Genomic DNA, 12802 nt, shown 5'->3' on the forward strand with positions numbered 1-12802 from the left:
GGGGTCGTGGGAGCTGTGGTATTAAAATACCGGTGGCCTGCAGGCCAAGTGGCCTGGGGGTATTCATCTTGCTGGGTGATGGTGAATGATCACTGTAGGCTAGTCATTTTTGGTGTACAGCCAGCTCAGGCTTCTGGTTATGTATTGTATTAAAGCTACAGCCTGTTTTGAGTCCACTCAGGTGTTAGTGTGTTTTTTTGTGGGTCTAGTGACTCTGTTGTAAAAGGGCAGATGCAGGGAGAGGTATACGTCCTGGTTACCAATATTATGGGAAGGCGGGCAGGCCAAGTACATGGCTGCCCAAGGTAATGTGGGTGCCAGGCTCACCTTGGGTGGCTCATGGATGGGGGAAGGGGTTGGGTGGGTGATTGTCAGTTTCCTGACGGTTAGGATAGAGGGTCAGTAGGTCTAGTTTAAAGGAAACTGTTGGGTGGCTGATGGTGTGATTGGTTGCAGAGCTCTAAGGCGGGAGGCAAATGGGGAAAATTTTGGGGGAGGGGTTGTCATCAGCAGGCTGAAGGTTTCACTTGCCTGTTGTTCTTGTAGGAGCTGCTTCCCACCCACCTGCCCTTAAGTTCCTTTGTGTGTTGCTTATTTTCTACTAGGACAAGCAGGATTGTAGTCCTCACATGTGAGCGACATCATCCGATGGAGCCCAGCATGGAAACTTTTTGTCAAAGTTTCTAGAAGCTTTGACCACCACTCTGGGTATGCCCAGCATGCTGCTATCCACACATCCACCCAAGGTCCCCCTTCAGACTCTTCTTTTCTGTGGTGCAGTTGCCTCATGGTTCATGGAGTTCTCAATTTTCTTGTTCTTTTCTCGATAGTTTTCGAGTTTTTCCAAATTCCTCGTTGGGTCCCCCTTCGCAGTCAGTGCCTCCTTGGTGTGGTAGGTTGTTTTTCTTACCTTTCTTCCAACTTTGTGGTCGATTCCCGACTTTTCACCATATGGTGACCGCAGGTCATCGACCACCACGCCAGGTAGCTTTTTCATGGCGTCGACCAATTTTCGTCAGTGCCCCCAGTGCCAACGGACCATGTTCATCACAGATCCATATGAGGTTTGCAACCTCTGCCTGGGAGCCTCGCACGACGTCCGTTAGTGATATCTGTGTGACCAGATGACCCCCAAAAGGCGTTGGGCACGCCTCAATAAGATGGAGAAACTTTTCAAGGCCCCAAAGTCCAACGCCGAGAGGTCACAGGGAGCCCCTTGACATGCTTTCCCTGGCTGTTCCTCTTGCCAGTACCTCCAAGGATCGTGGGGATGGTGATAAATCATAGATGATTTCCCCGCTCTCCCAGACATCGGGAACTTCTGCTTCGGTGCTGGGGAAAGACCGCGCTGAGCACCAAGGAAGATCCCACAAGCAACGCCACCGGTCACCGTCAACACACAGGACCAGGTCCGGAGCGGCACCAGCGACTGCCACGCTGCCACCAAAGTGACACCAGCCATTGAAGGCCCCATACTCTGATGCCCCCGGTTGTCCTAGGCATTCCCCACTGACACTGGTGCAGGGCACCATGCCACCTCAGAGACCCAAGGAAGAGCCTGTGATGCCTTTTTCCCCTCCCTCAGTCCTGGCCACTCCGGACTTACAGGAGGAATTGGACCGCAGGGTGCAGTCCGCGGTGCTTAAAGCTCTCCAGAGTGTTGAGCTGCCAGTGCCACTGGCCCCATACCGGTGCCTGAGCCTCCGCCATTGATGCTAGCACCCCTGCTGGAGCATCTGGATGTCCTCCTGGGTGCCCTTCTGATGTAGCTAGTGCCTGAGGGACCCTTGGTTCCCTAGCGACCACCGATGCCCTCCACCTGAGCGATTCCCAATTCTCGGGTCCTCCGAGGAGGAAAATATGGCCGGTACTGTGTTTCCTAGACCACGGTTCCCCGAGCCCTTGCCGGGTCCTTCCGGCCTCCCACGGTCTCGATGCCAGGGGACCCTTTGATTCCCATGGTGCCCTTGAAGCCTCTGAAGCCATTGGAGCCCAGGGCTGATGCCCCCCACGGACCTCGCCCATGGCACCCTGGTTCCAGTAAGGAGAAAGGGCCTTATGACCCTTGGGGTGATGACTCTACGGAGTTGTCCTCTGTTTATTCGGACAACCCCCTCTCAAAGCCCTCCCTCCGAAGGAACAGCGCCTGTTGCCCCCCCGAGGAACTGTCCTTTGCAAGATTTGTCAGGGCCATGGCTGCTCACTGAGGAGGATGCACAACATAAGATGCCGGAGGTTCTCCAGTTCGTCGATGCTCATAAGGAGATCGTGGCAGTTCCTATCCATGACATTTTCAAGGACCTCCTCCTGCGCATGTGGAAGCACCCCATTTCTAACTTCCCCATCAATAGAAAGGCTGAAGCCACCTACTTGGTGCAGAAGGCCATGGGGTCTGAGAAGTGGCACTTCCCCCACCAGTCGGTGGATGTGGAGTCCACCTGAAAAAGGCCCAGCACTCCTGCATCCATGCCTCCACCCCTCTGGGATATGAGCACAGGGAACTGGATGCGCTGGGCAGGAAGATCTTCCAAGACACCATGCTGGTGGCCCGCATTGCCGTCTACCAGCTTTATATGACCCAATGCAACTGCAGTCTCTGGAAACAGGTCCAGGATTTCACAGAGGGCCTGCCCCAGCAGCATTGTCCTGCTGGGTCTTGAGGCCAGGAAGCATGAAGTGCATTCCACCTATGATGTATTTGAGACAGCGGCCTATGTAGCTGCGGTTGGCATCAGCGCCAGGAGAATGGCATGGCTCAGAGCCTTTGTGCTCTGGCTGGAGGTCCAAGACAAGCTAGCCGATCTCTCCTCCCCTGTACAGGTGAAAACCTCTTCGGGGATAAAGTCCAGGATGCGGTAGCGCAATTGAAGGACCATCATGGCACCCTTCAACAGCTTTCCGCTAACGCTTCTGACGCCCCGTCCTCGGCCAGGAAATCCTTTAGGCCAGGATCCTGGAAGCCTTTCTACAGACAGAGGAATTATTATCCTCTAACCTCCAGAGATCTCATGCTTCGCACCAACTCTAGAGGCCGCCCTCGCCAGCAATGTGTGCCACCAGCCAGCACCCCAGCAAGCCCCAGCCACGGGCTTTTGACTGGCGGTGAAGGTGCGAAGGACAGTTGACCGTACCCCTGATGCTGGATCCCCCTGGTCGGAGGCAGGCTCTTGAGCTTCGCCCATCGCTGGAAGAGATCATGTCGGACTGATGGGTCCTCACTATTGTCCATCAGGGGTACCGTCTAAACTTCAGTCGGCTCCCGGAGACCTCTCCCCCATGACCATCGTGGGGTTCGTCCACCCTCCAGGTGTGTTGGAATCGGTCCTTCACCTTCAGTGGGGCCAAGGGTTCTATTCGAGGTATTTCCTCATTCCAAAAAAGAATGGTGGCTTTCGCCCCATTCTCAACCTCCAGGCGTTGAACAAGTTTCTCGTAAGAGAAAAGTTCAAGATGGTCTCTCAATGCACACTGCTCCTGCTCCTTAGAGGAGGAGATTGGCTTTGCTCCCTCGAGCAATGTGCTTATGCGCACATTGCTATCTTCCCCAGCCACCGGAAGTACCTTTGCTTCGTGGTGGAGAAAGCACATTACCAGTAAAAAGTGCTGCCCTTCGGGCTGGCATCAGCTCCCTGCTTTTTTTCTAAAAGCCTAGCAGTGATGGCCACCTACTTCTGATGTCGCTCAGTGCACATGTTCCCCTACCTGGATGACTGGTTGCTCAAGAGCGACTCCCGCTTAGGAGCCTTGCATGCTCTGGCCTTGACAGTGCAGACGCTGCAGGCTTTAGGGTTTGTTATCAACTTCCCCTAGTCTCATCTCTGCTCGTCTCCTCAGCTGGACTTCATAGGCACCAGACTGGACATGGCATAGACAAAAGCTTTTTTGCCCAGGGACCGAGCAATCACCCTTGCCTCACTGGCTACCCTTATCCGGAGGAGCTGGAGGGTACCAGACCGCCTTCTTCTCTGCCTGCTGGGCCACATGGTGGCCTCTGTCCATGTGATCCCTCTAGCTCGCCTCTGCATGAGGAGGGCCAAATGGACCTTGCAGTCCCAGTGGTAACAAGCTTTCTAGGATCTCCTGTCGCAATCAGAGTGTCTCTAAACTGGTGGGAAGATCTTTCCAACCTGGAAAAAGGACTTCCCTTCCAAATCTCTCTGCCCCAGGCGATTCTCACTACCGATGCTTCCCCTCATGGCTGGGGAGCCCATGTGAACAGTATCCACATGCAAAGTCTCTGGACTGCCTCCGAAGTCCACTGTCAGATAAACCTCCTGGGTCTTCAGGCAATCCAGTACGCCTTGTGAGCTTTCAGGGACCAGTTGTCGTCCAAGGAAGTCCTGATTGCGATGTGGTATATCAACAAGCAAGGAGGCACGACTCATTCCTGCTGTGCCTGGAGGCGGTGCAAGTATGGACTTGGGCCCTCTTGCAGGGGATGTGTCTGCATGCCACGTACCTGCCAGGTCATCTGAATATTCTGGCAGAACGCTTAAACCGCTTCTTTCAACCTCACGAGTGGTCCCTCCACCCGGGGGGGGGGGGGGGGGGGGGGGGGAGGGGCAGCCGAGCTGTTTTGCTGCTAGGGCACACCGGTTGTGGACCTCTTCACCTCCCCTCACAACTACAAGGTGAGCAAGTTCTGCTCCCTATTGTCAGGGGACAGACATCCGGCCTGTGTGCCTTCTGCCTCTACTGGGGGAGAGGTCTGCTACATGCGTACCCCCTCCCCCCCCCCCCGCTCCTGCTGAAGACGTTGCTGAAGCTTCAACAGGATGGTGGGAGCATGATCCTGATGGCGCCCTTCTGGCCACATCAAGTCTGATTCCCGCTTCTGCAGGACTTGTCAGTGCAGGCCCCCTTCCGGCTGGGGACAGTGCCCAATCTCATCTCTCAGACTCAGGGCACCCTGTGCCATCCGAACCTCCAGGAGTTGGCCCTGATGGCTTGGATGTTGAGCACATAGTCCTTCAGCCTCTGGCGCTCTCGGACTGCATCTCTCAGGTACTGGTGGCATCCCGAAAACCCTCCATCAGAAAGTCCTATAGCTTGAAGTGGAAAAGATTTTTCATCTGGGGTGCAGGGCATGGCTTGCATCCCTTCTCCTGCCCCCTCCCTCAGCTGTTGGACTACTTGTGGCACCTTTCCGAGTCTGGGCTTCAGACCAGCTCAGTCAAGGTCCACCTGAGTGCTGTCAGTGCATACCATCGGGGAGTCGCTGGCACCCCAGTTTTTCGCGTAACCTCTGGTAGGCTGGCTCATGAGGGGCCTCCTCCAGTGAAGCCCCCTCTTCGGCCTCCTGTCGCAGCCTAGGACCTCAACATTGTCCTGGCACGTCTCATGCGACCCCCTTTTAAGCCGCTGCAGTCTTGCGACCTGAAGTTCCTCACCTGAAAAGATTTGTTCCTGGTGGCGATTACTTCAGCTCATAGGGTCAGTGAGTTTCAAGCTCTGGTGACCTATCCACCATACATGAAGTTCTTCCGTGATCGTGTGGTGTTGCGTACACATCCAAAGTTCCTGCCCAAGGTGGTATCAGACTTCCACCTTAATCAGTCCATCATGTTACCCACCTTCTTCCCCAGGCCTCATTCCCACTCGGGGGAGCAAGCTCTTCATACCTTGGTCTGCAAAAGGGCCTTGGCTTTCCTTCTGGATCGTACAGCAAGCTACAGACAGTCTACCCAGCTCTTCGTATCTTTTGATTCCATCAGACTGGGAAGGGCAGTGGGTAAGCAGACCCTGCCGAACTGGTTGGTGGATTGCATTGCCTTTTGCTATCAGCAAGCAGGCCTCCCGCTCACCGAAAGAGTAAAGGCTCACTCTGTGCGAGCCATGGCAGCATCGGTAGCTCATTTGCACGCAGTCCCTGTTGCCGAGATTTGCCAGGCCGCAACCTGGAGTTCTCTTCACACGTTTGTGGCTCATTACTGTTTGAACAAGGACGGGCGTCAGAACAGTGCCTTTGGTCATTCTGTCCTCCGCAACCTGTTCCAGTCCTGAACCCAACTTTTCCTTCCGTGCTCTGTGGGAACCAGACAATCCCTTTTCGGCCCACGGCGCCACAGTTGTTGTTGTACCCATTGGCACTTTGGTCGGTTGTTGTGGTACCTATGGAGGCCAGAGACAGTTTGGAGCTTGGTTCTCACCCACATGTGAGCATACCATCCTGCTTGTCCTAGGAGAAAGCGCAATTGCTTACCTGTAACAGGTGTTCTCCTAGGACAGTAGTATGTTAGTCTTGAGGAATCCCGCCTGCCTCCCCACGGAGTTGGGTTCTCCTTTTGGTTTGTTGTTTTAATTTTTTCGCTCGTATTTTTTCATCTATATTACAAGACTGAAGAGGGATCTCTCGTGGACGTGCAGATAGCAACATGCTGGGCATGCTCAGTGTGCTGGTCAAAGCTTCTAGAAACTTTGACAAAAGATTTCTGTGCCAGTCGCCATCGGATGATGTCACCCACTTGAGGACTAACATCCTGATGTCATAGGAGAACACCTGTTACAGGTAAGCAACTGCGCTTTATGGGGGTTTCAGTTGTCACAGCAGGGGGAAGTAGTGTTTTATTGTGTGTCTGGTGACTCTTTTGTAAAAGGGCGGATATAGGGAGAGATGTACATCCTGATTATCCATATTACCCACAATTCAAAAAATCGGCATGTGCCAGATGCGCTTTTTAATATGACAAATTTAACATATCCTGTTATCTGTGCTGGTGTATGTGACTGAAGAGTTCCCAGAGAGATCTGCTGTAGTGCTGCACTGAAAATTTCACCAGCCTTACAGTCAATAATCCAGATCAAATCAGTAGAATAGGTGTGATTTGTCACATACAAACATACGGGCCGATACAGTACAGGACGTGCTATTACCTTATTCAATAAGGGGTAATAGCGCGTCGAAAACGTGCGTCCAACCCCCCCGAAACTAATAGTGCCCGCAACATGCAAATGCATGTTGATGGCCCTATTAATTATTCCCGTGCGATACAGAAAGTAAAATGTGCAGCCAAGCCGCACATTTTACTTTCAGAAATTAGCGCCTACCCAGAGGTAGGCGTTAATTTCTGCCGGCGCTGGGGAAGTGCACAGAAATGCAGTAAAAACTGCTTTTCTGTGCACCCTTCAACTTAATATCATGGCGATATTAAGTCGGAGGTCCTAAAAGTTTAAAATAATTAAAAATAAAAAATAAAAAAAATTTAAAATTGGCCCACGGCTCGCGGGTTGAAAACCGGACACTCAATTTTGCCGGCGTCCGGTTTCCAAACCCATGGCCGTCAGCGGGTTTGAGAACCGACGCCGGCAAAATTGAGTATTGGCTGTCAAACTCGCTGACAGCCGCCGCTTCAGTCAAAAAAGAGGCGCTAGGGACGCGCTAGTGTCCCTAGCGCCTCTTTTTACCGCGGGCCCTCATTTGCATAGGCCACCCTCCTGAATTGCGTGCCCAGGAGCGTGGCCTGTGCGAGCGCCGGAAGAGCGGGCAAACGCCTGCTCTCCCGCGTGTTTTTCTGAATATTCCTGTAAGAAAGAATTTCAGTGTCTCAGTGAAGCACTCTCAAATAAGAATCAGTTTGGAGAAAATAAAGTAGAAAAACAGTAATTGTTGGGAGAATTGTATGCTCTTAGTACCTGTAAAAAGATACAGCAGCACTGTATCCGCCTTCATTCAAAAAGATTTACGCTGAGGTGACCATCCATCACTTTTTCTCACTGTCCTGGATTTTAACTCCTGTCCCAAAACATTCTGGGATTTAGAGCCCTGAAACCAGGACAAGAAATCCCTTAAAATAAGGATTGAAGAAGCCTTTATTTTATTTGCCGTGAAGTCTGGCTCTATTCTTTTTTGCCTCTAGATGTCACTAAGTGCTCATGATATGATCAATTCTTTTGAGAAAGGTATCTGTTAATACTCTCCTTTGATTGGCTCTCTGCGTCACATGACTAGGGAAAAGTTTTGGTGGAAACATGTGACTTTATAGATAAGGAAATCTTACTGTGCTCAGTAAAGTAAACGTGCTACTCAGGCTGAAAAATCATTAAACGTATTCAGATAGGCCCCATTCACCGATCGCTCAGGTTTACATTTTGCCACTGCTGTTTTCCTCGGTCGTTGTTCTCGCCCTAACGCCGCATTGCAATGCCTGCTTTCAGCATATCAAAGCAAGCACTGGCTGGCACCGCTGTCCTGGGAGCTGCTTTTGCTGCGGGGGTCTTTATTGGTAAGTGCCTCAATCACATGGGTGTTTATACGTCATTCACATCACTGATGCTGCTGACTATACATTGATATGCTGCAGCTGAACGGTGCTGGCGAGCCAGGCCGGAAGGGAAAACACTATCGTGTACAGGGCTATGGAGCAAAGTTCAGAAGGGGTTTTTTTTTTTTGTTTGTTTGTTTCTGAATCATTTGTCTAAAGGGTTATTGGTGTTGTGATTCAGCTCATATAGTACCCACAATCACATTATCCAGTACAGTGAATGGTGTGACACTGCCTAATAATCAGAGCAAGCTTTCTGTATGATCATTAACAAACAGGAAGCATTAGTGGTAAGCATTAGTGGCAGGAATTGCTCTTATGTGCTGATACACCTGTTATTCCTGGGGGAATTCTGCACACCAAAATTTAAAATTCTGCATAATTTTATATTGGTCAAAAAACATAATATACATCACAGTCTAAGTAATTAATTTAAAATGTAATACAGAAAAGTTATTACTGAAAGATGTAGAGTTTTAAATATTTTGAGCAGAATTCCCCAAGGAGTACACTGTAAAAGTGTCCCACCCTCTCTCCCTACTCCCCTGGCCAGACCTCTTTCAATCAGCCCTTGATTTATTTGTATGTTTTAATGATTGCTGTATACAGTTCCAGTAAGTTTGTACTGAGTGATCAGTATATAAAAATTAGGCCTCAAATCCTCTGCTCTCCACTATCTCTCTCCCCTCCCCATCCTGCCCAAGGCTCAGCCCTTTCCACTCTTATCTTCACCCTGGCCCCCTGCCCTCCATTCCCAGAATTTGACCCTCCCTCCTGCAATCTATATGCCAGCCTGATCCCCTTCGCTCTGACTCTACACCATTGTCCTGACACCCTCTGTACTCTCCCCCAACACCTTTCCTAGACCCAACACTCTCTGTGCTCGCTCTCTTCCCTGAGGCCTGATTCCTCCAAGCCCAATCTCCTCCATACCCTTATTTGCTCCCTGTATCCCCCCTCCATGCTCATACTGGCTCCTTGCCTCCTGTCTTCCATTCCCAATTCTGTTCTCACTTCACCCACATCTGATCCTCCACCCCTGGCTTTCTTTCCTCCACCCTATAAGATCTGACACCCTGTTGCCTCTGTCAAAGCCACTGTCGCTGCCTATCTCCCTCCAGGCTGCACAGGACATACAATTATGTAGCCTGCCACTTGCCCGTGCAGCCGAAGCTTTCTGCCGGGCCGCACGGGCTGACTGTTACATGACTGTGCCTTCCTCCTGCATGGCTGACCCTGATATCGATGCTGCCTCTATCCTAGCAATCGCGTGGGAGATTGACGAGGCCCGCCTTTCACCTGCACTGCCTAAGCAGATACCACCTATCTCTCTGCCAGGCTGCACAGGCTGATGGTGATGCTTCCTCCTGCCTTTCTCCCGCCTCCGTAACCAAATATTGATGATGCCACCTGCCTCCTTCTGGCTGCAAGGGGCCAATGCTGAAACTGCTTGGCTGTCGTCCAGATGGGCTTTGGATGCAGGTATTGTTTGACTCACTGCAGCCACCTTCTGCACAAAATATGGAAGTTCTCTGCAGAATTCTAGGAATGCAGCAATGACCTAAGGAGCGGAAGGAAGCTGGAAGAGTCCTACCTTACTGGTGACACCAAACTGTAGAAGAGGGGCATCTGCCAGGCAATTTTTGGTACAATGAAGTGTACCAGAAAACACTGAGTACTAGTTCTTTCATTCCTCTCTCTCCTAGATTTTTAGCCTCCCCCCTCTTCCTCCTCCTCCTCCTCCTTCACAGCTGCTCTCACTTTCCTGGTCTGCCTTTGCTTCTTTTCATCCCTCTTTTGTACATGGCCCCAGCTTTTCCTCCAGCAGCCCCATAAGACCACTCGCTCTTCCTCCCTGCTGCAGCTTTGTCTGAGGCTCCTCCTCAACCCCTTCCCTCTTGTTTCCTGACCCTGCCAGGGAGGGGCTGGAGTGGGAAGCAGAGGGCAGCGTTGTTCTCCACCGCTTGCGATTCAGCACTGTCCAGTAGAAGCGGGGCATGAGGCTCTGGAGCTTTCTGGTCTTTCTCTGGAGTCCCAGGAATTTATTTGAAACTCGGAGAGTTTCCAGGTCTGTAAATCTGCTTGTACTTGTTTTCGACCTTTCTCTCTATATATGGTCCCAGTTTTTCCCTCCAGCATCAGCTCGCTCCTCCTCCCTGTTGTCTGATGCTGCTTTTCAGTCCCATCCATCCCTTATGTTTCCTCTCCTCTCTTCCTCTCTTCCTAGTGTTTGCTTTTTTTTTTCCTCTTCTTTGCTCTCTACTTCCCCCTCTTTGTTCTCCCATGCCTTTGCTGTCTCCTCTGCTACTTGCAGTCAGTTTAATAGAGGCACCATATGCATTGCTAACACTGAAGCAGCCTTGGGAGAGGCTACTGCACTGCTGCTGTTCCCAACCCCTTCTGCAGTCTATGTGTACTCCTACTCTGCTCCATACACAGCTGGGGCCATGTATGGAGCAGTAAAAGGTTATATAGTAGGGGAAGCAGATGCTAAGTGAAAGATTCAGATGATACATTATCAGGCATTTAAACTAGAGAGCAGGGGTGGCAGGAGGTGGCCAGTGAAATTGGCAGGTCATCTGTCAATCAGTTCAAAAAAGCAGAAAAGGTGACTAGGAAGAGCAGCTGGAAAGCTATGACCACAAGTACTTGTAGTCTGGGCAATAAAATTCCAGACCTGCAGGCCCTAATGATGGAGGCAGACTTGGACATTATTGCTGTTATGGAGACATGATTCACTGAATCTCATGATTGGGATACAGCCATCCCTGGCTATAGCTTGTTTAGGAAGGACAGAAAAGGAGGAGTAGCTGTTTATGTCATAAATAATATCCAAGTAACTGAATTGCAAAGAACGTGGGGTAGAGAAGAAGCATTGAGGCCTGTCCTAAAAAAAGAAGATGGTGCTTCCATTTTTACTGGTGTGATCCACAGACCTCCTTCTCAAACAGAAGAACTGGGCAGAGATCTGATTGAGGACATGCAAATGGTGGGAAAGAAGGGAGAAATGTTGCTCACTGGAGATTTTAATCTGCTGGATGTAGATTGGAGTATCCCTTGTGTGGAATCTACAAGAAGAGAGATAATAGATGTCTTTCAAGGGGCTCTGCTCAAACCAATGGTATTGGAAATCACAAGTGAGGGTGTTATACTCGATTTAGTGCTCACAAATGGGGATAATGTCTCTAATGTCCAGGTAGGTGCCCACCTAACGCCCAGTGATCATAAGATGGTATGGTCTGATATTGCGAACAGGATACAGAGAAGTCACACAAATTCCCAAGTTTTGAATTTTACAAATATAGACTTTGTCAAAATGTGGATGTACTGGAAGAAGAACTGGAAGACTGGGAGAAAATGGGGTGAGGTAGAACATTAGTGGGCCAAATTAAAAGAAGCTATTACAAAGGCAACAAATCAATCTGGTTCACAAAGGAAGTGGCTGACAAAATAAAGGCAAAAAGAACAGTGTTCAAGGATTCTAAAAAGAGGGAATAATATCTAATGATGCTAAGGGAGACAAAGAAAGAAATCAGGAAAGCGAAAGATCAAATGGAAAAAAGGATTGCTAAAGAGGTAAAGCAAGGTGACAAAACATTTTTCAAGTATATCAGAGAAAGAAGGAAGGCCCGAAGTAGTATAGAGAACCTGAAAGGTGACAAGGAGCAATGTAAGGAGAGAAATGAAGAAATGGAGAATGACTGTTGCTGGTTGACAAGACTGTAGATGGGGATGGGGTAAACAAAACTCCATTTACAGAAGAGAATGTATGGGATGAACTAAGTAAATGGAAAGTGGACAAGGCCATGGGGTCAAATGAGGTACATCCTAGGATACTGAGGGAGCTCAGAGATGTGCTGACAGGTCCCCTGAAAACCTGTTTAATAGATACCTGGAAATAGGAGTGGTGCTGCAAGATTGGAGAAGTGTGGTTGTGGTCCCTCTTCATAAGGGTGATAGCAGAGAGGATACTGGAAACTACAGGCCGGTTAGCCTCACCTCAGTGGTGGGAAAATTAATGGAGACTCTGCTGAAGGAAAGGATAGTGAACTATCTACAATCAGGTGTCTTGTTGGATCCGAAGCACCATGGATTCACGAGTGGAATGTCCTGTCAGACCAATCTTATGGATTTTTTGATTGGGTGACTAGAGAATTGGATCAGTGAAGAGTGCTCAATGTGATCTATTTGGATTTAGCCACACTTTTGATTCAGTCCCACACAGGAGGCTTGTGGATGGTGTGGTGGTGTGGATTACAAACTGGTTGACTGAGACAGCATCATTAGAAATTGGTTGACAGCATGTAATGGAAAATGGAACCTACTCTGAAGAGAGAACTGTGTTAAGCGGAGTACCACAGGGATCGGTTTTGTGACCGATTCTGTTCAATATCTTTGTGAGTGACATTATGAAAGGGGATATAAGGTAAAGTTTGTCTGTTTGGGATGATACTAAGATCTGCAACAGAGTGGACACACCTGAAGGAGTAGAGAGAATGAAAAGTGATTTAAGAAAGCTTGAAGAGTGGTCAAAGATTTGG

At 49.9% G+C, this 12802-nt stretch overlaps 1 protein-coding gene across 2 annotated transcripts in view; it reads left to right on the top strand.

Moving 5' to 3' along the window:
• The first annotated feature begins 7979 nt into the window (after nt 1-7979).
• COMTD1 (catechol-O-methyltransferase domain containing 1) overlaps nt 7980-12802 on the top strand; it is a 73436-nt gene continuing 68613 nt past the window's right edge. For both annotated transcript variants that reach the window (XR_003857826.1, XM_029609520.1), the window contains exon 1: nt 7980-8222. Coding sequence is in view for 1 of the 2 variants with exons in the window: in XM_029609520.1 (XP_029465380.1) it covers nt 8141-8222 (82 nt within the window). In the remaining variant the exon portion in view is untranslated. The remainder of the gene's footprint in view (nt 8223-12802) is intronic.

This window comes from Rhinatrema bivittatum, chromosome 7, assembly GCF_901001135.1.
Source record: "Rhinatrema bivittatum chromosome 7, aRhiBiv1.1, whole genome shotgun sequence".
NCBI classification, from domain to species: domain Eukaryota; kingdom Metazoa; phylum Chordata; class Amphibia; order Gymnophiona; family Rhinatrematidae; genus Rhinatrema; species Rhinatrema bivittatum.